This window comes from Hippoglossus stenolepis, chromosome 15 (assembly GCF_022539355.2).
Source record: "Hippoglossus stenolepis isolate QCI-W04-F060 chromosome 15, HSTE1.2, whole genome shotgun sequence".
NCBI classification, from domain to species: Eukaryota; Metazoa; Chordata; class Actinopteri; order Pleuronectiformes; family Pleuronectidae; genus Hippoglossus; species Hippoglossus stenolepis.
Window position 1 is genome coordinate 20536446 of NC_061497.1, and position 24242 is coordinate 20560687.

Sequence of the window (24242 nt, forward strand, 5' to 3'; positions counted from 1 at the left end):
GCCTCCAGATTGTTACACAGAAATAATTAAACTAGTTTGACTGGAATCATTTTCTCTTTTTCAAACCACTCTCACTTAACTTTCAATGAATTCTGAGCCATTATCGCAGCGATTGTAGCAGCAACAGTCCCTTTTAAATGCCGAGTGAACTGTTGCATACACTCCTAATAATGCTGGAGAATATCATGGCGTTGCGGCGGCTGGATATTGGTTTAATCATCTCTCTCTCTCTCTCTCTCCTCTTACACTCAGGATGGAGGAGTATACAATCATTCATGCAAGTCCAGGGGCATTAGAGAAGGATGCTGAAAGTTTAGAGAGAGATGGAGGAATCGGAATGTGACTGTACAAAGAGCACGTTCAGGTGGCAACGCAATTAAGGTCGAGGTTGGGAAACGAAAACAGCAGCGTCAGCGGTTTATTGGCCGGGTGATTGGCTTTTAATGATGTGCGATGGACGGGGCCGGGAAACAAGGTCGACGGCAATGAATTCAAGATTAAATGAGAAACACAAGTGAGTGGACGAGTGACTGATCTGGTTCAAACGCATCAATGTCAATATGAGATGATGCATTAGCTCCCGTGATGGATTGAAGTCACACCCTGGTTTTCTGGAGTAAAACGACAATTCAGCCGAAAGTTTGTCAATGACAGCTTCGCCTCAACGTGTCGATGAACCGCTCGACGATTCGTGAACTGGACAAAACGATCTGTGTTTTCTCTGAACTGCGCTGATTTGATTATTTTACAGAATAATGTGCATTTATGTTGACATCTTGATTGTATTTGTAATTTGGTTTAAATGTAAAATATCAAGCCTTAATTACATCTCTTTCTTACAAGGGTTTAATAAATCGTTTTGATACGTTTATCTGCAGATATATCGGTATCTGAAATATTTTACTTATTAATATCGGTATCAGCATCAGCCCCAAAAACGACCATCTTGGTTGGACTGGAGCACAGTTGGTCGCCAGTGTCTGTTTCTCTGTTTACTCTGCATTCAATTTAATTCAATTCAATTTAATGCACTATTCCTAGAAAGGAGCTGTATGAATTTATTCATGCTCTAGAAACTTTAGAATTCTATTAAAAAAAACGCTTTAAAAAACGCTTTGTGTTTTTCTTCTAATATACAAAAGAGGAGACTTTCATCATCATCAAAGAAAGCGGGCACAGTGCACGAGGAGATATTTGAAATGTCTTGCATAAATGTATTACATGAATTCAAACATTTATTCCTTTCTGCAGTGTGCTGGTGTTAAAGGGCACTTGGACATTTCTATCCAAAGGGCCTGTGCTGCCTTAGATTCCTTATTGAAGAGATTCTGCTGTTATTTAATGACGTTAGGAGGAATTCAGTCCCGGCCAAGACTCAGCAGAGGCTCTTTATGCCCCAATAGCTCCCACATAAGGACATTAATTTTCATCTGGTTTGCTAAATAATTATCCTTTGACTTAGTTGGGGCTGTTTAAAAGCCATTATCTCGGTTAAAAGAAGAGGAGTCTGTACCTGCTCTCCTTCGGTAAACACCCTGTTCTGAAAGCTCCAGGAGATGGTGGGCGTGGGGTCGCCCGAGGCCTCGCAGGTCAGCGTGACCTGCTCGTCAAACTCGGAGGCAGTGTGGTTGTTCAAGTAGGTGATCTTCGGTTGCACTAGGAAAAAGAAAAAGACACCACAGCGTTACTGAAACAGGTTTTATAGACATATTTATACTTATCAGTCCACACGGAGGTTTTTGCTTGTTGCAGCTCATATTTGATTTCCGTGTTGTTCTCTGGAGGTAAATTATTGTCGTTCTACAACAACCTGCTCTGGTTTTGTTTTGCTTTTTGCAATGGACAAATGTGAATGCACACATTTTATGAAGTGGCATATTAAAGCTTTAGTTCTAATTAAGTTAATTACACCTTTCAGACAATAAACAACATTAACAGTCAAGTTTTCTGGACGCTTAATAAATGTATTAATCATTTTTCCTCTTTTATTTGGCTTGTTTTTGGTCTCGACCAACTCCTGAGGAAAATAATAATAGTCTCTTTCGCCTCGTTTCCACAACTTCAACCAGAAACGTTTCACATTATTTTGCAAAAAAATTAAAATAAAAGTTGAATAACTATGGGAGGCTTCATTACTATATTATTTTAGTTTTATTTTTCTTGCTTAACCAGCATCTTAAAGCAATATCTCTGCAAAATCCTGCAGATCGGCTGCAAAAGTTGTCTGATAACTCTCAGTGGTTTGCATCACTCCGACACCTTTCACATGAAACGACCATTTCATCCATTGTTTATACAAAAAACGTGAGATTAGTGCAGGTTTCAACACCTATTTCACTTTATTAAATTCATTAGAGTGTTTGGAGGGTTTAATTCCCCACTGACACGGGCTATAACAGAGCTGCACTGCAAATGTCCTCATCGAGAGGAAGTCTAGTGTGATATCTCTGAGTGTCCTAAGGGCCGGCTTAATTAGTTTCCAGTAGGACATGCTTTTCTTTAAACTGTACGTTGGGGCTGTGTTACCCTGCAAGCAGCCACTGGAGAAGCTGCAGCAGACGAGTGTGTCCTGCAAATGTCAGTAAGTAGAAAGAGAAAAGGCCACGGAGAGAAAAAAGAGCCACGGAGTTGATGGTGTGATGATGGAAATATATTCTCTTACCAAACACGTTGAGGCTGACTTCCTCCGCCTTCTCCCCCGCCTTGTTCCTGGCGATGCAAGTGTATTCTCCTTCATCCACTTTCGTGACATCTTTTATTTCCAATTCTGAGCCGTCCTCGTTCAGGCCGTACTTATCGCCCGTTTCAAGGACGACGTTGTTACTGTAGCAGAGGGGGGAGGGAATAAAAAAAAAGAGGGAATAAGACATGGCGGAGATCAGATCAGACCCGTTTGAGAACTCGAGGGCTCCATCACACATTCCTCACCGACAACGATCTAGTTTTATCTCAGGAGGAGAGCGAGGAAAACCGGAAAAAGTTGGGGTCCCTGAGAACGTCTCAAACATTTCCACAGATTCGGTTTGCCTCAGCTCTCCTCTGGCCCTCACACCTGTATTTTAAAAAAGGCCACGCACCAGTTTAATGAGGATGATAATGCATGTTTTCCCACTTTTGCTCCTGAGCACCAGAACTTTTGTGTGTGTGCCTGAGCAGCAGCTTTTCAGAGGCATTTTGCAGGGAGACAGTGACTGACAGTCTTGTCAGCAGCGCTGGGAAACCAGAACAAATAGAGCTTTACCCCTTTTCACTGCTTCACCCATCTGTCCTCCCAACAACCGCACCATCCGTCTGATCTCTCTTCAGGCCACGGTGAGATCTTCTGCATCTCGCTCCGTCCCAGGATCCCAGGGTTCAATATAGTCTTATTCACTCACGTTTGAAAAAGGAGCAGCAGCATTTAAAGATTCACCTGCAGAGGAGCTGCTGCACGACGGGGGTGAATGATGTGTCATGGAACTGCTGCATGAGGAAACGTTTTTCTCCCGTTCACTCTGAATACTTGAGTTATTGAGAGATTCTACACCAGCTAATGGAGAATCAATTATCAGAGTTGTGTAAAGTCAGAACTTATTACCTAGAAAGAAAGAACATAGATATTCTTGTGGGGTTGTATTTAGTGTTGGGGGCTAAAAGCCGGCTCCATTTTTGAATTTAGTTCCAGGTCGGTCGAATACATAAAACGATTTTTAACCTTCGGTGCCCATAAACAAAACATATATCTCTCCTCATTCCCCCCTTTTCTCTTTTTTAGCCAAAAGGCAATTTAGAAAATACAGCATGCTCCTCATTTCCAGCCTTTGCTGACTCTTGGTTTTTATGCCAGACTATATCACCTTCAGCTAATTAATGTTCAGTAACTTGTACAAAGGCCAGAAACCGACTTGGCTGCGGTTTATTTTACATGGAGCTTGTGTCTGTGCTAAACCCCATCTGTCCAAAGAACCAAGAACCAAGAACAACTTGTTAATATGGTTATGGTTGTATTTAGTTTTTCAATAAAACAATATTCAATAGCTTATACCATAATTTATCCATTAGAACTAATGGATTTAATCTTTTTGAAATAAATAACTAATTTCTATCATAAACACCTGATTTCATGTTGCTTCCTTTTTTAACCGAGTCATTTAGACTGTTTTTGATTCTCATACGAACAGAAGATGTTTAAAGACTCAAATTTAATATATTAAATTCAAACTAAAGATATTTAATAAGCAACTGTCAATGTCTCAGGGATCGGTGGATTCATTACTGTATTGAGATACATAAAAATGATTTTGAACCTTGACCCTAGTTGTTCCACAAGAAACACTATTGTCAGTTCCTTCATTTCCATCAACATCGTGATTTTGACGATGCAAATACGATGCTAAATTCTGACTCTCTTTTTAACAGGAACATGAGGCCAAGATTCAATTCACCAGAAGCTACAGCATCAAGGTGCAGCTTCACTTCACATGTTCCAGCTCCATACCAACCACATGAAAACGGTTAGAGTTTAATATTAGCATTTGCAAAGTGTGAACCTGCCTAACAGGACTCATCAAAGGGTTTCTCCCCTTGATACAGTCGTGCAAATACAAATGTATGTAAAGCTCATCATTTCTCCCACGCCACAATTTGCAGACAAGACCGTGCAAAATTCATATTCATGCCGCACTTTCAAAACACGACCAAACACCAACTCCCTGTAATTTATGTCGTGCATGTGCAATCCTCCTAAAGGGAGCACAATCACTTTCCACAAACAGCCTGGTCAGAGAGGCTGCGGGACGCAGGCGGCAGCACCACAGAGACTTTACGTTGTTTTATCTGAGACTTGATCAGAGGAGCCAATTTATAAACAGGCACAGACGCCGCCAGCCGTGGTGGATTAGAACTAAACCTGAAACATGCAATTTGCACTTCTAGTCGGTGTTGAGTTGTTCTTTCAGAGGAGGGCTTGTCGAGAACAACCTGATTTGCATACGTTTTTAATGAATACAATAAAAACCAGCCAGCCATTGTGTGTGAGTTTTATAAAGAAGTCTTTCAGCACATAACAGCCTTTTTCAACCTGTGTGAGCCCCTTTATTCCAAGGTGCTACCTTCACATATTATAAAGGTATTTGAAGGTGCTACCTTGAAATAATGGGACACATGCAGAGACCGAACTGACAAAGAGCTCTTAACTGGATAAAAATCAATATGTCTGAGTGTAATTTTTCAAAAGATCCTTTCATTTCATTTTTTTTTCAAATCACCAGTTTCTCATTTTTACATGACTGCATCAGATTCCGTCGCAAACTCGCCCTGACTCTACAGGATCTTGTTTTTCCTCCCAGTGAATCCAGTGTGCAGGGACCAGTTGGATGTAAAACAGTTAAATAATGGATCCTGAGTGTTCGGTCACTGAAAGCGGTGCCTTGTCCTTGGCAGCAACAACCCGACAACGCTCCCTAAAACTGTCCAGCTGATTAATACTCAGGCCTGTGACTCAGATGTGATACGGGCTTCACACTGCATCCTGCTACTAAAGGGCACAGCCTCACCCTCACGGACGTGTCACAGATAAAAGCAAAACACTTTACTGCAAAAGGCAGATTAGAAAAAAAATAAAGTGATGTTCGTAACTTCGTGGACTTTTTTCTTTGTCGATTTTAAATTCTTTACAGGATAAAAAAACAAAACAACTTCGGGATGATTTTATTAAAATGACAAAGTGCTATCTCACCACTCCGAGCTTTGGCTGCTCAGGTAAAAACAACACAAAGTTCCTCTGACAGTGCGAAAACACACAGCACCTGCAAAGCGCAGTAATGCTACACACAATGTTGAGCTCGGCAATTTGTGTTTGATGCATTAATCATTTTTGCTGCATTGCTCAACATCATTGTTATGTAACTTTATCTTATCCGGCGGATTTTACTCTAAGAAAAAGATGTTGCCTTGTTAAGATCTGTTGTACTTCACTGATGAATCCTTCCCGTAGTTTTAATATGAAAGTTTCTGATTAAGGTTAATTAGATTCCACACCCTGATCCAGGGGTAGATATATGAGAAACCCCCCCCTACTCGTGTTACATCCCATCAGAACAGGTGAGTGAGAGCAGTGGAGGACGTACTGTGCCCAGGTGACGGTGGGTTCAGGGAAGCCGTCGGCATCACAGGCCAACAGAGCCGAGCCCCCGATGTCAGCTGTGGCGTTGACCTCTGACTGCCTGGCCCGGATGGTGGGAAGCACTGAGACAGAGAAATGGATACAGATTCATTAGATTTACATTGAACACACACAGCAAGTGAGTAAAAAGTTATTTTCTAATAGATTCTCCTGATTTATAGATTCAAACCTGATGTTTTTGGACCCTTGCGGTCAGTGGAAACAAGTTGTGAGCACATTAATTATCATTATCATCAGCTTTCACGTGGTGAGCTTTGCAGTGGGTGGACACTTGTATTGAAATAATTTGCTTTTATCCGTGATTGATAACCTGCTGTCTGTAATGACCGGAGCTAATTATTTACAAATCCATTATTTACCACTGATGCTTTTTTCTGGAAAACACATTATTTACACTTGATGTAGATAAAAACTAGAATTACTGCACTGCCGTTGTATGCCTCCGCCAACCAGTGCAGTTTGCATGTACATATTATTATATACTTTTTTACAAATTCATATAAGGTCAGTGTGACCTTTGACCATTAAAACATAATCACTATTTGAAAATCAGATCAAAAGTGGAAGAAATCCCCTCGAGCAGTCTTGAGATATCAGTCAAGAGGCCAAAAACAGACTTTGTGAGGCCATCGTGACTTTGACCTTAGACCTTAAGCTCCCAAAATTGAATCAGTTCATCGTTGAGTCTAAGTGAATATTTGAACCAAATTTAAAGAAATTCCCTGAAGGCATTCTTGAGTTAACTTCGTCACTTAGCAAACCTTGATTTCCTCAAGCAGAAAGTTTGTAGTTTGCCTCGTTACAGAATTAGATACAGAACTAATAGTTTGTCATGAGAGTGTCGAAAAGAATCAGAAGGAACCTCGGTGCACTCTGGATATTTATACTGCAAACTGTCGTGTACTTTAAGTATGTTGGTCTGAAGTGTGTCGTCGGACTAATGAACTGACCGACTGCTTCTGGGACAAAAACACTGAAGAACCATCAAGTCTTTAAAAAGGCAGATTTCAGGATGATCTTTGCTCCTGTGTCGAGCAGCAGCTCATTTTTAAAACAACGGGACAGGCGGGGTGGCGGGGCGGGGGGGCAGAAGGTGACAGAAATGTAGAGCTCACCATTAATGACGACCTTGATCATCCTGAAGTCGATTTCTCCCCTGGCCATGACCCGGGCCTCGCAGGTGTACATGCCCTCATCCGTCTTCTTGATGCCGCGTATCTGCAGGTGGCCGTTCATCATGATCCTGAAGCGAACTAGAACACAGAGAAGAGAACAGTGGTTTTCAAAGATCAGTCCGATCATACTGGTGCAACAAAAGACTGGAAGTAATCTTATCAATGGGGCCTTGTTTGGATTAAGAATAAAAGGTACAGTTTCTACATGTTTTTTGCTTTTCCGAGCATTTGTGCCTCTGTCCTGCTGGGGGCGTGGTTTCGTCACGCAGCTCCTCGCCTGCACACCTCATCTCCTCCTCAACGCCACAAGCTGCTGCAGCACTTCAACCTGTTTCCTTCAGTCCTGTGGTACAAAGCAGGCCCCCCTCTTCCCCAGCCCTCGCCTTCAACACAAGTTGTAATAAAACTACTCTAAGTGCTCATTGTCTCCTCGCCTGCGTCCCGTTTTGTTTTGGGCCCAAAGTTGAAATGAACTCGACTCCTACTCGCTCAGACAGGATATTGAAGGCGGATTAAAAAGTCCCAATTATGTCCACTAATGAGGCCGGTGGTTAAAAGAAGGCCGAGGGCCCTGCCTGCCCACACCACACGGACGTTTTGCTGTGTTTTACACGATCATAGAGTCTGACAAACGTGTCGCACCTCTAATTAAAACCAGCAGTAAATGCACAGAGCGAGCTAAAAACAGGTTTTTAGATTTTATTCAAATACCAGGGTTCTGACCACATTTCAAAAATCCTTCAGAAAAGCAACTAAGTCGTTTCTGTTGTCTGTTCCTTACACGTGCAAAATGGCTAATTAGGCTGCACGTGTTAAACATAACGTTCACAGGCCATTTTCATCCACCTTGAGGGAGAAGGACTCACTTTTGCAGTGGTCCGATGCTGCCAGTTTAATTCTCATCATAGTGAGGGTTTATAGGATGTTTCTAATAGAGAAGCCTCCTTTTGTTACACAAATAAATAAAAAAAAAATAAAGTCTGTGTGCCATAAAATCACTTGATGCACATAATTGTATACCGAGTGCCGGGAACGGCGTGGGCTCGGGATAATGAACATTTTATTCCCATCACTTTATTGCACAGACATTTCCGTCGAAACGACCTGAACACAATTTTCAGGGAACTTGCACTTTTCCTTTCGGTGTTAAAATTTTTTGCTCACTTTCACAAGCCCAATAAATTTCAGAAAGAAATACTATACTTTTTACATCTAATTACATATTTACAGTTTTTAGATTTATAAAAAGAATAATAAATAGATAGATGTATAAAATAGTTGAAATAAGCCACTGTGTCTGACATGAAAGTGCTGTTTACAGTGTGTTAAAGCATCACGAGTTCTGTCTCTACTGAAACTGACGCATTTAGCTGCAAATACTTTGATTTAACGACATTTTGAAGTTCTCAAAACATCTTCCATGTTCTCGTCCGTTTTTCTGCTTCCTGTCACGTACAAAGTGCAAAATCCTTCATGCACAGAAATGTGAACTAAATTATTCAGCTGCAGTAAAAAGTGGTGTTGAAGTATTTCAAGTCAGACCTCTGAGGGCTTCGAGTGGTATTTAAGTAGAAAACTAAATTCTACATTCAAGCGCATGCTACATTGACCCATAAAACAATGACAAAGTTTTGGGGTGGGTGGTTTTGACACTGAAACATGCAGCGTGTGGTTAGGGTCAACTGCTGCGCTGAGAAAAAAAAATTACATAAGACGCTTTGCAGTTTGCAGTGTCGGTTGCATTTAGTGGGTTTTTTTCCCCGGCGAAAAACACATTCCTTGACCAGGGTCCAGGAATAAAAGCTGCCTTAGCACAACACTGTGGTGACTCCGAGCTCTCCAGCGGTCACCGAGGGAGGGGTTAGCGAAAGGTTAAAATAGGCCCGGGTTCAAGTGTAAAACAAAACACAGTCTCCCGCTTCATTTCACCACATATAAGAAGGAAGTTTGAGCCTAAACTCGCGGAGGCACAGCTGCTCTGGAGCACACACACACACACACACACTGGGGCTGCCGGATGAAATAATTTACATAAACTGTACATGAACACGTTTACTGCAGCGTTTAGGTTCCATCTCGTCTGATTGGCAGAGGAGATGCAGGTTGAGGAGTTTTGTAATTTGTTTCTTTCGGGGAGGAAACGGCGGCTGCAGGCGGCTCCGTTTCACAGCGGCAAACAAAAACTGTCCACGTAAACCTGTCACTTCCCCTCGTGCAGCGCCGCTCGCCGTGTTTAGTCGCACGCTCACAATGTTTGGAAGCGTCACAGCAGAGTTAAATACCTCAGTTCTGTGTCACGCTCCGTCGAGCTAAAGCGTGTTTACTGGCAAAGCTGGAATCGTGTAGAACATAAGAACAAACAAAAAGGATTCGAATGCAGAGAAGTTCCTATGGAGCTTTAAATGCTCTTTGATTCTGGGCTTTGTTCCCGTGACAGTGACTCAACACAGGAATCCACGAAACGCTGTAATCAAAGCGGATTACGTCGAGTATTTTAAATACTCACAAAGTTTAGGAGGAATTTACTTTTGCAAACCTATGACGAGGTCATGGCTAGGCCACACCCGACATGTATGTTCCTCTCGTATTCAGGTTCATAATTACCTTTTTGTGTTTTTATTGGCATTTGTTTGTTTGTTTGTCAAAATTAAGTTTTGTGGAGGAAGATTACAATTTGAAGCAGATTCTTTACATATTATATATATTTTTTTTTTAGCATGGCGAGTTTGGATGTTACCGTTTGAAGAGGTACGTGCTCTCCGAGTTCTCCCCTCGTTTTAATTTGGGTAATTTTTAGCATCACTTTCCACCAATGTCCACAGCTGCAGCTCCTCTCTTCAGCCTCTGTCTGAAACACTTGGTTTCAGCTCCTGTCTCTTTAAGGCCCCCCCCCCGCTCCGATTGGCCAGCTCACCCACTCTATCGTGATTGGTCAACTGATTGCATTGAAGGAAAATTCCCCCTCCGCTCTCGCTTTACTTGGATTCGTCAGGAGGCGTGGCCAATTAGCCGTTAGATATGCATGATGCAAATGTACCGACTTCACAATACATGGAAGTATTGGTTAGACTATTGACGTGCGTTTCAGGAAGTTTTCTGAAGTCTTTTCTGGAGCTTCCTTTAGAGCAGACTCTGGGTTTCGTAACTTTGCAGAACTTTTACACTGAAAAAGCATCGAAAGTCTCCTTTAAGAATTGAAAAAAAGGGATTTTAAACCAGCTGACCAGCAGAACTTGTTTTTTTGCCTGTTAAAGTTGGGGCAAACTTTAACTTTAACCTTTTCTCCTTTCTGGATTGTTTCAGCCTCAGGAGCAGTCCTCTCTCTTGTTACTTTGGACAACTTGACTTCCTCTTTCATGCATCATCCATGAGGTCTCACCACCCTCATGGCTGACAATGCATTGGGTTTGTTCAAAGCGGACGGGGCAGGAGGAGAAGAGGAAGAGCACGGCTAATTGATTGGAGAGAATGCCCTGGCAGACAGAACTGGCAGGTAGGAAGGGTGACGGCTCGGGGGGTCGGGCGGGCTGAGGATGGGACGGCGCGTTGGCTCACCGTCTTTGGCGAGTTGGATCTTGGCGCCCTTGTGCTTCCAGATGATGGTGGGTGGCGGTGAACTGATCACGTCGCAGACTATCTCGGCGTCGTCGCCGTCGTTGAACTCCTGCTGGCTCGGGGCGCTCTCGAAGGTGATCTTCTCTGTGGGGGGAACGAGACAGACACACAATTACACATGTATCTCGGTGTTCGGCCCGACATCTGAGCTGCAAACCCTCGTGTGGCATATTCATATTGCATGGGAGGAAGAAAAAATAAAAAATCTTACAGTTGATTAGCACCATAACGAGGCACCATATGCTGGGGCTTCTGCTTTGCTAATAAATGTTTGGATGGTTGAGTCTTTATGTAATCACAGATGGCGTGGGAAGGTAGACGAGGTAAAGACAGTTCAAAGACGCGTCGTTCACACTGACAGCAGAGACACGTTCATTTGTCGTCAGACGTGTTTGGTCCGAAGACGACAGACTAATGAACCGTTTGGAGTTTTTAACACGTTTCGTCTGTCGTGTATATTTATAGTTTCTTATATTTTGCATTTGATGACAACAATTCTATAATTTAAAGTGGAAATCACTTATTGTCTGGATTATTAGTGACTGAAAACTTTTCCAGTGAACATAACAGGTGGGGAATTATATTACCAACAAATTAAAGACAAAATCATTTAGTAGAATAACTGATATCATTTCTAGCTGATATTTTTAAATGTGCTATGACCCTGTGCAGAACAGAGGGAACAGGTTTTTATCTTTTATCGTTTCTCACATTATCTTCTAAATAATAAACAATGAGAGTCGATCCCATGCAAGCAACAGCCACCACAGTTAAATGAAGCCATATATTAAGAACTGTACACCTTACATTCGTTATTATATTATTATATATAAAATACATTTGAGATAATCTCTATTTCATATTTTTAAACTCAGTAAAGAAGTTTGGAGATCAATGTCCTGCAGAGTTAATCCATTTCTGTTAAGGCTCAGAATGTGGTGAGGTTGTGAAGTGGATTTTTCTTGGTGGCGGCTGCTCGTCCGTCCGACTTCAGCTCCGTCACCTCCGCCTCAGTTTGAATGTAACACGACAAACAACAACTCGTGGAGGTTTTCACATTCACATGTTTTTGTTTGTAAAGATGATGGTTTAGCAATTAAATGTGAGCCACAGCAAACTTTTCAAACACAATAAAAAGTTCTGTTTCATTTGCTTCTAAACTATAAGAACTTTTCCTCTTTCTGCATATTTTTTAAAGACGTCTGGTTTGGTTCACGCAGACTTTGTAATAACCTTGATTAGATTCTCACGTGAACACAAACCGTTCGAACAAAAAGCCCCAAAACTCTTTAACACTTACGGAAGATCTTCACTTGGACGGTGGCCTGCGCCTCCTTCTCCCCGTTCTTTGCCACGCACTTGTAGATGCCAGCGCTGTCCACGTTGGCGTGGTATATGGTGAGGGTGGACATGGATTCATCGCTGCGGCTCACAAAGATGTCCTGCCTGTTGGGAAGGATCTTCTCCCCGCTGGGCGCATACCAGTCTATGTCTTTAGCATCTCCCACCACTGAGGAGGAAAGGACACATGAGGCGAGGAAGCAGGAATTCTTAATAGAATTCAGCTGATGCCAAATAAATGAAGAACACACAAAACTGTTTGTTGTGAAGGGAAATTCTGTTATTTAGCTTTTTCCTTTGCTCGGCCTCCTGCTTTCTTCGCATGATATCAGAACAATGTATTTCAAAGACGTTACTTCTCTCTACGCTCTCGTGATAATCTGTAAGTAAACACAAACCAAATTCAAAGTGAAGGATGAAACATGACGAGTCATTATAACTTCCACGAGTCTTGAAAGCTAATATCTTCACCCCATGCATCAAGAGCTCTTGTGAAGATCTCCCTACAGGAGACGTCTTTTTAAGATCACACCACATACGCAAACTAAAATCTATTTGCTCAGCAGGACGAGTGATTGAAATGAAAATCAAACAACTCTTCCACATCATTTATTTTTTATAAAAGACCAGTGCTCTTTTAGTTCATGAAATTTTATTTTTCTTGTTTCCATGTTTCTTTCATAGAGCTAAAACGTAAGAAATATCACTAAGTCAAATTAAAACTGTCAAAGCTTCATCCCTTGCACAAAGATATTGAGTTCTGCTTATGTGAGTTCACTTTCACAAGAGTTTAAACACGAAGCCACGGAGCAACCGACTTGGAGATGGAATCTATTTGATGCTGTTTGAGTATAATGATCATCTTTTAAAGGGTCAATTAAACTACTACAGTACTACTACTAACAACTACAGGAAAAAATACATATTCTGTTATAACTTTCAGATATATTTTTGTTTTATTGACCTAGGCTTTAAAGCAAAAATCTTAAAATTGGATGTTTCAACTCCAAATAATGGAGTTGAATGGACTTTTACTCGTGGTTCGCAATTGAGACTTATATAATACACCTAGAAATAGAATTAACGACTATGGTTGTACTCCTCTTCCAAGTGATTTGACAAAATTCCCTCAAGGAAGAATTGAGATACGTTTTGTGAGGCCACTGTGACCTTGAGCTTTGACCTTGACCACCAAATTCCAATCAGCTCACCCTTGAGTCCGAGTGAATGTGTGTACCAAATTTGAAGAAATTCCCTCAAGGCGTTCTGGAGATATCAGGTTCACTAATCTGCATGAGAGGATCCATCTCTGTTCGTAACTAGTAAAACAAACCTGTAATTTCCAGGTTCTTCCAGCTGACTTTTCTAATGTCTGACCCCATTATTCATGTGCAGAGAGCTGTACCATGTCAGACAGGTGACTCACCTAATGTACCGACTTACCCCCTGGATCTCAGACAAGCTGACAACTGCACATCTTCTTACATTCATCACTGGAAACACAGCGAAAGTGCAAGACCTCTCTCTCGTTATCTCCTCAGACGGCCCCTCGCTCCCTCCTCTCTCCAGCTCGACTCCCCTACCTGATCTGATCTCGGAATAAACGGCCAGACTCGTTCTGTTTCAGCGCTATCTCGTCTTATCTAGAATTCCTTTAATGTTTAATAAGTGTATATCCACTAAACCGACTTGTGTAACTGAATTAACAGGGTAATATTATACGCTGTACGCAGGAGGTGACATTTGCACCGATGCTGCATTAACAGAGAAACGCTCTTACCTTCGCAGAGGAAGAATTTGGACTCTCCCACGCTGATCTCTCCTTGCGTCGGAGTGATTTCCACCCGGATGGCGGCTGTGGAAGAGAAAGGAAGACAGAAAGAAATATATATACATTAGTCTCCAGGTTTCCCATCGCGACAAATGGTGACACAGGGGGCAAAGCACAATAAGGCAAGGCTCCAAATCAAATTGCTTTGCTCTGCTCAAAAAGAGCAAGCCTTCCTCATGCATACCCTCAATGAATGAAACTCCGGGATGAAATATTTATGCTCACTAGAGTGCAACATCTCCACATGCACACGGGTTATAAGTCTACATTTTCCTACAAGCACCTTGTCGAACTGCCAGCTTGAAAGGAGGCGGATGTATTGCACATAAAAGTTGTAACATTTTTACATTCTTCATATGCTTTTTTTGTGGGTTTCGTGTTAAAATAAGTTGAAGGTATTGAATCACGGTGGAGTTGATGCATCCCACTCTGCAGGAGCTGGGTGGAAATTTGCATTATTAAAGAAAAACTGAGATGGTGCATTGTTTAAGAAGCTCGACCTGCAGCCACACAAGTGTGAGCTGTCAATGAATCTTGTACCTGAGACCCCGACAGTTAACTTCACGAAGTCAAACACCTCATGACTGTGAAGTATTACAGCGTAGTCATGGCAACCGTGTGACAAATTATCAATAATCATAAAATAACTGAGTAGTTTGGATGGTTTTCATTTTTTAATAAGTTTTGGGGGTAAGCTGATCCTCAGTCCACTTTTAGATTTATGCAGTATCACTTTCTGAGGATTTATTTCTTCACTCAGTGTTTATAAGAGCCATCTCACTCAGTCATTCCAGGGCTCTCTTGTACTCGTCCCCCGGTCCCTGCTTCCCCCTGTCGGGTGATTTAAAAGGCAAAATGCCATAAATCAGAGAATATCCCTTTTTCCTGAGACTCCATAATGTCTCAGCAGCAGCTAAAAGTAGACGCTAACAGACGATATTTAAAAAGCATCTGGAACTAACACCTGGTGTTTGTTCTCAAACTGCATAAAGGGCTAAAAATAAAACAGGATTGAAAATATTGCATATTCATTAGAAAAAGAAGCAGAATGTCAAAGCCCAATCAGAGGAATCCTCGCTTTTCTTTAAAGGTTTAATTGAAGACTTCTCTCCTCAGTGACGTGAAGCAGAAAACGCCACCGAATCGTGGTCGGGGGACGGAGACGGAGACAGACGGAGAAATCCCACCGAGCCGTCAGTGTGTTTCCACTTCACACAGACGCATGCGAGTCAGCCTCAGCTCAATTCACACCAGGAAATTCATGGGGAACGGTTTGCAAGGACTCGCCATTCAGGAGCCAGGCAGCTAACTAACGTCACCACAATGAGCTGCTGCTGCTTCATAATGCGACAATCTCACAGCTGAAGAAACACATCTGTGAATAACGAGAGACATTCGCAGCCTTCGTTGCTCGTTTCTTTTTTTTTTACCTCCTGCACATTTCTTTATGTGAAAAACCACCATCATTACGCACTGAGGCAGAACTCGAGCCAAAATATTGGGCGAAGGAAAATGTATACGGTATCAGGGATTGCAAAAAAAAATGTACACAATGTGCTTCTGTGTTTTGAGAACAATGAGGTGCTTCACTTTCTGACCCTAAAGCAGTGGATCAACAAACAATGGCGGGAAGTTAAACTAATGGATCTTCTCCACAAATTACCCACATTTAAGTGATGTCTGATGTATGACTGATTTTTCCCTGTAACCTCAATGATTGCTGAAATACTTGTGTTAGGAAACCTTCCTCTCTTGGACTTGGTATTAAACTTTTAAGTAGGTATGTTGCAACATGTGATCAGCATCTTACAACAACTGACAGCAGCTCCTGTTGCAAGTTTCCTTGTCAATCACAGTCTTAAATATGGATTCAACTGGTCGAGAAGGGAATAATATCCCCCCCCTATGGCTCCATCAAGGAGTCATACAAATATTGATTTGCAGAAAAACTCTGCCTCTGCCACATGAATGACCTGGCCTTTGTTTCCGGACTCGCATGTAGCCTCGAGAGTTTAAGGAAAAACCACTGCCCACATTGTGTGTGCTCCTACAGAGCTGGAGGTAGATACAAAGAAAACAACATATCCATTTCCTCCGTCCCTCATCTACCAGATCACAGATATACGATGCTGCAAACCCAGGCCCTGCCGACTAGACTGAGACAACTGGCCAAAACTCAACTGATCATATCTGCAGCGCTAAAGACAACGAAAAGGAATCCAGGCGGTGTGGGAAAGATGGTTATTCCCATAGTCACTTTCTCGGTGTGTGTGTGTCTCTAAATTGCCACTTGTGCAGCGACTCTGTGTGACTCTGTGTCTCTGCTGAGAGAATATCTGGAGTAATGAAATGAAAGTGTGAAACGAAAGAAGTCATGAGGCTTATAGTTGCAAAAGAAATTCGTCAAAACCACCTTGTTTCATTTGAAGGATCAGGCAAGTTTTAGATAAAGTCTTGTTTACTTTTTCTGCCAAATGGAACAAAAGCCATATTTCCATTTAAACATATAGCCTACATGTATACAGTACATGTAAATATATATATGCACATATACATATCACTCTTTAGAAAGATTCCTTCATCTTAATAGAAGATAAATACCAGGGAGTCAGAAGATACAGTAACAACCTGTCTCATCACCGATGTTCTAAAAGGGCCGAGCTGGTAGGAAACACAACAGCGTCTTTGCTTTGATTTTCCCACCAAACTCAAATGCACAGAAACCAGGTGTTCTCCTTGAAAAAACGTTTCCACAAAGACAATCTCATTAAAAAAAAAAAAACTGTCGAGACGCTAACACTAATTTTCAAAAGAGATAATAATAAAAGACAAATTACACTGAGTGCAAGTCTCATTAAAACCCGAACCATTAAAGCATAATTTCCCCCACTGCCAAATGGGAATTGTTAATATGGTGCTTGCACTCGGTGTAATAATACAACAAAGCAAACTTGGTGTAGTCATTAACATACAGGTAAAACCATTGAAATGAAAGGAGTCCACGTGGGACTCAAAGTGGAGCAGAACACACACAAAAAAAAGGACATTTGGGCTGTTTTCTTAAAATATTCAGGAAACGATGAGCTATTTTTTATCAAAAGGAGGGGGGGGCAGCTGTGAGAGGGCGCTGCTTTCAAAGGGAAGCGGTGTCAATCTCCGTGGCCCCTGAAATACAAGGCAACGTCACGTCCACGGTGATCTGAGCGCCACCCCACTAAGACACACAAAGAGGGAAGTCTGCTCCCGGCGGGGTTTGAAGCTCTAACCCCCACAGACCGCACTCTGGATTTGAAGCTTCCTTTGAATATGTAAAAGGTGACGCCCAGGGTAAAAGGCAGAGTGACGAAGCTCTTGCATGGAGTTGTATGCTGCTGTCAAATGTGGACTGGATGGAAAATAAGGGGGATTCGTTCGGGCTCTTCACGCTGTTTAATAACATGGCATGTCTAATATTTATTGTATGTTATGTTGCATGTTCTTCCCGTGTCTTTGTGGGTTTTCTCAAGGTAGCTCCCCCCCCTCCCACAGTCCAAAGACATGCAGACTGGGTTCAGGTTAACTGGAGTGATTGGTCCAATGGTCAGCTTTGCAATACGCTGGTGGGTGTACCCTTCCTCTTGATAAATGTCAGTTGGGATTAGCTCAAGCCCCCATACGACCGTCAGAGGATAATTTGTATATTTTATTTTTACAGTATGTGTAGCGACTTCAAGAAAACAAACATGTCGCTTAGAGGCTGAGGGCGGGACTAATATTCTATATGACGCGCCGATCAAAAAGTCACTTAAATCCGTAAAAATGCGTTTCAACTTTAGTTAAAGAAAAAGAGGATCAATTTATTGGAACATGCACAAACTCATAGATTAAAGCAATCAAATGGAAAATAGCGTATCGTAGCATAGGGTATCGTAGCATAGGGTATCGTAGCATAGGGTATCGTAGCATAGCGTAGCATATCATAGCAGGGCGTATCGTAGCATAGGGTATCGTAGCATAGCGTAGCATATTGTAGCAGAGCGTATCGTAGCATAAGGTATCGTAGCGTAGCGGTCAACAAAAAATACAGCGTCCCCACCCGCCCATATCCTATGTGACCTACTTCCTGCCAAATGAATATGATCACAAGGAAACAATTAATAACAAATAATCCAAATAATACTCCAGAAAAATACAAACACCTTTAACTTATTTACGGCTCCTACCGTATGCATTGTGTATGTCTTAAATGTTCTAAGAAGCTTCCATTTTGACATTGATGTCTTAGAAAATGTAAATTATAGACAATTCATTAAACTCGCAGAAACACCAGCATGATCCTTTAAAGCGCTGGAATCTAAGAAGACCTGACCGAGATTATGTGACTAAAAAGGGAAATGAGGGAGTGCAGAGATTTGGGGGGGGGAAGGAGGTGTAGATTAACAGGACAGATAGAACGAAGTGTTTGGCATAGTGAAGAGAGAGCTTAGATAAAGGATGAAGCTATCTGTGCCCTGATGTGCTCAGTCATGACACCAATACAATATCTCTCCACTAAGCTGCCTCTCCCTCACTTCCAGTCTCCTTTGCAGTCTTATAAACCTCCGTCTGCTCTCAGGAGTCCGTCTTCACGCCTCATTCCACCTCTTAGACACCTATAGTCACATCAGCCGCCACTTAAACAAACAGCATTTCCTCCTTTTCGTTTAAATCAGCCAATTTTCACAGAGGTGAAGGCATTTGGGTAAATCACTGTAAATCTACACGTCGTGGAATGAACCCCGCTGGATATTGTTCAAAATTACATCCATTGTCATCATATGCTTGGCTGCATTATTTCATTTATATCATACTTGGCACAATACGGAACTACACAAAACATAATAACTTTTGTGCCAACACTAATTCTGGGTCCCTGCCTCCCAACTATCGAGGAGCCTGTTGTTAACACAGAGCCGAGCTGCAGACATGACGTTTGACTTTAGCCTGAGGTCGAATGAAAACTGGAGATGATGGAATTTCTACAAATATATTTATAAGTAAAGAAAGTCTAAACCATCCGTCCATCTTCCAACCAAAACTACCTTATTAAAATCGACAAACATCTGTTCTTATTCCATGAAATAACACAGAATTGGGTTTTATCTTGTTTGTCACTCATCATATCTGGAGTATAGTGAGCGTGGCTGTTTAAGTCTTTACTGTCAGTGTCTGGCTTTAATACACTGACTTTACTCTTGGCTTTTACGCAATTTAACGTACTCGCGTTACACAGTGAAGTAAAAACATTTTTGTGGTCAAAGCAGGAACATTAGAGGCATAAATGGGCCCTTGCTGGAATATTTTTTATTAAAATATTATCAGTGTGGGTGTAGAAACAGAGAAAGTAAAAAAAATAAACATCTGGCACATGGACAAGAAGTAAAAATCCACCAAGCTCTCCCTGATTCAAGCAGTGGGTGAAAGTGAAGGCTGCACCAATGTTGGAGGTTGAAACTCGTCTGTGAAGTGGACTCACTGAGGTAGAGATGCTCCCTGAACCAGGACTAGGCTAAATTGAACAGGATAAACTGGCTAACTCGGACACAACGGGTCAAACTGCAGGAAGCCCCGGGTGGAATTTGGGTTATCTGGTTTACCCTTTGTATTTTTTTTTACTCCCCCCAGAGAAACATGTTTCTGTATGCACAGCAGGACACAGCCTCCGACAAATATTTGCATGAATAAAACTCCCGCGTGTCCCTGTAGACGTCCAGTGCCGTGTCCTGTGTATTTTCGGCTTTTCAGGGCAGCACGACTGTATAATCAGAGATGACAGTTTTCCGCCATCAGACCTGAGTGCATCCTGTTCTTTTTCTTACTCCTTCTGGAAGGAGAAAAACTGTCAGGTTGTTCCACGAGACGTCCACAGAGGCAATTAGCAACCATAGCAACTCCAGACACCTTATGTTATTTCACACGGAGGACGGTATCCCACAGTTACCTTTATCCCCACAGGTCCGCTCGAGAATATCTTATTACAAACAAAGTTTCCATAAAACTACATTTATAAGTCATTTGCAGAATAAACACAAACATAAAAATGTGCCACGCTAATTGTGTTTTTTTTTTATAAATACACTAAAGCAGAGCTGGCTTGTTGAGGTCATGCTGTTTTAGTCGCAGTCCCCTAGGGAGTAATTACACTGCCTCCAGACTCAAAGCAACACAGAGACATAACATCTGAACCCCTCTGATACTTCTTTATAAAATTAAATCACCACACTTGGACATAGAAATCCATTTTTCTTTGCCTTTTAAATTTTCTCACTCAATTTTCATAAGCATTTGGGGCAATAGGATCAGAAATAAAGGTTTGTAGCATCTCAAGGAAATTACAAACATCAATAAACAACCCCTTTGCGCATATATACACCCATACGTACACACAAATACAATCAGGGCTGCTCATGCAGACTGATTATTCAAATTCTTAACGGGACAAAGTTAGGAAAGAACTTGGATGAAGGCGCATATTTAAAGCTACTCATGGTAAGCTCAGAAGCAATCACAGCAATGGTGTTTTAATTTACTTATAATCCCTCTATACTTTGAAGCAAATATGCCTGCGAGCTTTTAGCAACAATGACCAAAACCACCGAGTGAAGATACGAGCACTGACCATTCTCTGGTGAGCGGATTATGGATTTTACAGCCTGCTACTGTGAATAGTCTTTTAAGCATCTTAATCACAGAGTTCTTTAATTCCAAATTATGCGAGAGTCCAAATACTTATACAGGCCACAAACTGTGCCGGGTTTGTGAAGTAAACACACAAGAAGTATTTGGTTCTGCTGAGGGGGAACAACCTGAAGTTTGCAGCAGCTTCTTTCCCATCTTGGATCAGAGGGTTTGCATGGCTAATTGAAGCCTGGCAGCCGGTGGTGACTGGCTCCATTACAAGGAGGCTACAACAGTCAGCTGTTGGTGCTTAGCATGCAAGTCATGACGGAGCAAGCACACACGATGCAGGGGCAGTCGGCGCTGTGTGTCGCCACACTGGGATGCATGCGTAACCAGCACAGGCAGTTGGAAAGGAATTCTCACAGGATGTACAGAAGGAGGAGGAGACGCGAGTTTCACTTTCCTTTTTTGTATATGTGGGTTTTATTGTCATGTTCTCCTGAATCAAGATGTGAGCACTGAGAACAAGAGCAAGATGCAAAGTGCACAGCAGTCATTTCATGTCATTCCCTCTTTCCAACAGGAAACCCATTTTCAATCTCTTAGGAAATTGGTTAGACACTTTAATCCTTAATTCCCCACAGGGAATGAGGAGGAAGTAATGCTGCAATGCATTCCCCAGACATTAGGAGACAATTTTCATCTTAAAATGGTCCTTTTTCATTTTTTATGAATATTACGGAGCATTTTTTTATTTGCCGTTGCTTCGTAAGTGAAAGTAAGAGAGAGGTCGGGAAAAAAATGTGAAAATAGGCAGAGACTCCAATTGTTGTTATGTGGTTTACCATATTAAACGGAGCCATATTGAACTACAACTACAAGATGCACTTAAAATTAGATTTTCTCTTGGTGAATTGAAGAAGAGAAAACCATCTCTGAGGCCTGTATAAGATCTACTCTTTGGACTTTCTAATGCAAGTATTCACCTCACATGCCCTGAAATGAGAGGGTCGTTGAACCTCAGGGTGAAACTAAGACGGGACAAATCCATTTGCCTGAATCAAGTCGTAATATATATATAGAGTCGTAACAGTTTACAGTTCCTTCCTTTCTGTAAACCAGCAACCCTCTGATGTTCAAAGCATTTAAATATTTACAGTGTTGCCTTAAAAAAAATCCTCAACTTGGAATTCACAAATACAGTGTCAATCAGTAATCCTCAGTGTGCACCCCCCCTCCCCCTGCAAAGCCTTCTTCTACCAAGTCAAAGCTTTGTTAGTCAAGTCACGTCAAGTCCCACTGTATTGTCTGATATCACACGGAGTGGGAAGTCTCAGTGTGCTTCATGAACCCACACACGAGCTTTCCCTCTAACCTCAGAGAGAAACTTCTCCACAAACTTCAATAGGAGTCCTGACAGGCATTTTCAAAAAAACCTCTACGGCACCTTCACAGCTCTGCATAAACACCCACTCATCACTACTATCATGCCGTCTTGGTATTGGCTCCCAATTCACCCTGCGACATCTCACTAAAGCGTTTCCCCGACTTGGCAGCGAATGCAAAGAAACACCTCACACTGTCACGAGCCACTGACTCAGTCCCCTTCAGCCTCCAGCGGTGCCAGACCTGCCATTCTCCTTCCACCCACCAGATGCCCCCAGACTTTGACCTGTGTTTTCAATCAGCCGGACTTCCTCTGCCACTCATTACCCGAGTCAGTACACGTTCCAGCCTTTGTCACCGGTTCTTCTTAAGTTTGTCTGTTTCAGTTTCTGTCCTGGTGCGTTTCCACGAGAATCTGGCACCTGCCTCCATTCCCGGTGTTTCCTTGTGGAACAGCTTCCTGCATGTTGCATCCTGTTGTCTGTGGCTGACAGCGTGCCAGTCATCCCGCCTTCCTGTTTATCCCCCCCCCATCCACATGTGAGCCTGTCAGTTCAGATTAAAAGCAACTTCCCTGCATCAAACTGGCTTTTTTAAGTGTCTGCAGTTGACTAATGAACAATTCAAACTGTGGCATTACACACCAAACAAACAATTGACCCATTGGATCTCAAGTTTCAGGTGGAAGAACTTAATGAGGTGACTTAACGAAGCTGCATTCACAGCCTTAGAAATCTTCTGCCAACAAGCCTCGAACGCTGAACTAAAAATATGCAGCCTTGGCTTTTGTTGTCAAAGCTTTGGTGGGAAAGATTCTTGTAGCTTTTTTTTTACTGCTGTGCTAGTTACCTCAAGATCCAATTCGTCCATTTTGCCAACTTCCTAGCTGGCTAGCTTGTGGTATGCTAGCTCCCAGCCAGCTTGCCTCCAGCGTGCTTGTCATCATCCTGCTAGCTTTCATTAAGTCACCAGTTGCCCAGCCTGAGCCTGTTAGCCCCTAGCCTGCATTTCAGCTGGCGACCCTCCGGCCTGCTAGCCTCCTGAAGCCATGGTCGTCATGGCTCCCCAAGTCCTTCGGAGACTCAGCTGCCTCACGCCACAGAAATTCTGCTGATTCCCAGTTAGCAGCCCAAAAGAAACCCACTCCTGATCTCCAGTCAGTGGTCACCACTACCGAGCCTATTCTCTCATCTGAGCCTATGATGGCCAACCTGATCATCAGCCTGTCAACTCCATGCTCCAGTTACTAGCTTCAATTTGCCTGTCAGCCACAAATAGCGTCTAGCATGTTGTTACCCTTAGTTGCAAGTCAAAGCTCATCAGTTTCATACAGTGATGTACTGATCCCATACGGATATTGGTTCACTACTGACTTAAAATGCTGGATTGAGCATCATGATAATGGGACCAATCAATTAAATTCTATGTTATTCAATGTTAACTTTGTTTTGCTAGGAGTAGAGCTAGCATAGCATTGAAGGAACTAAAAAAGACTTTCTTTATTTACTTGGACGAACCTAAATTAGTCACGTTCATGCATTTAATTTGTCACATATTTGTATATAACATTAACTTGGAGACTAAAGTAAGTACCGACTGATTACCAGGACTATTTCTTTGGGCCCGTCGCACTTTAAATGGAAATGAATTTGCAGGTGAACTGTGAATATACTGTACGTAACAGCAGTTGAATTCAGCCCCCGAAGAGAACTTACTTTGAGCACTATGCTTCCAAACTTGTGTCGCAGAGCCTGATAAAGTAGCTTTTCAGAGGCACATTTCAAAGGGTCTCCCCCCCACTTATCATTAACCTGCTGTACTGAGACACTGTACAAAGCACTAAGCAGTGGTTTCCATGTGTCAGGGCCCTTATCACACTGACATAGACGTGTCAGCAACTAAGCTCCTTCTCTTCACATCTTTCAGTCATTCACCACCGCGGCTTTGTTGGGATTATGGTTTTTGCCATCACTCCCCCGCTGCCGCCGCCGCCACCACCACCAGCGAACCTGCCACCACTTCATTTGTCATGCAACCACATAACAAGTGGAGAGAAGTGGATCTGGAAGCGGAAATCAACAGTTTAAAAGGT

The 24242-nt window shown here is 42.3% G+C and overlaps 1 protein-coding gene across 18 annotated transcripts in view; it reads right to left on the reverse strand.

Annotated features, from left to right (window-relative positions):
- ncam1a (neural cell adhesion molecule 1a) overlaps window positions 1-24242 on the reverse strand; it is a 229650-nt gene that overhangs the window by 59023 nt on the left and 146385 nt on the right. For all 18 annotated transcript variants that reach the window (XM_047343367.1, XM_047343366.1, XM_047343368.1 and 15 more), the window contains exons 2-8: window positions 14075-14149; window positions 12254-12463; window positions 10894-11037; window positions 7279-7416; window positions 6108-6225; window positions 2663-2823; window positions 1514-1656 (exon numbers count right to left, since the gene is read on the reverse strand). In XM_047343367.1, the coding sequence (XP_047199323.1) occupies window positions 1514-1656; window positions 2663-2823; window positions 6108-6225; window positions 7279-7416; window positions 10894-11037; window positions 12254-12463; window positions 14075-14149 (989 nt within the window). The remainder of the gene's footprint in view (window positions 1-1513; window positions 1657-2662; window positions 2824-6107; window positions 6226-7278; window positions 7417-10893; window positions 11038-12253; window positions 12464-14074; window positions 14150-24242) is intronic.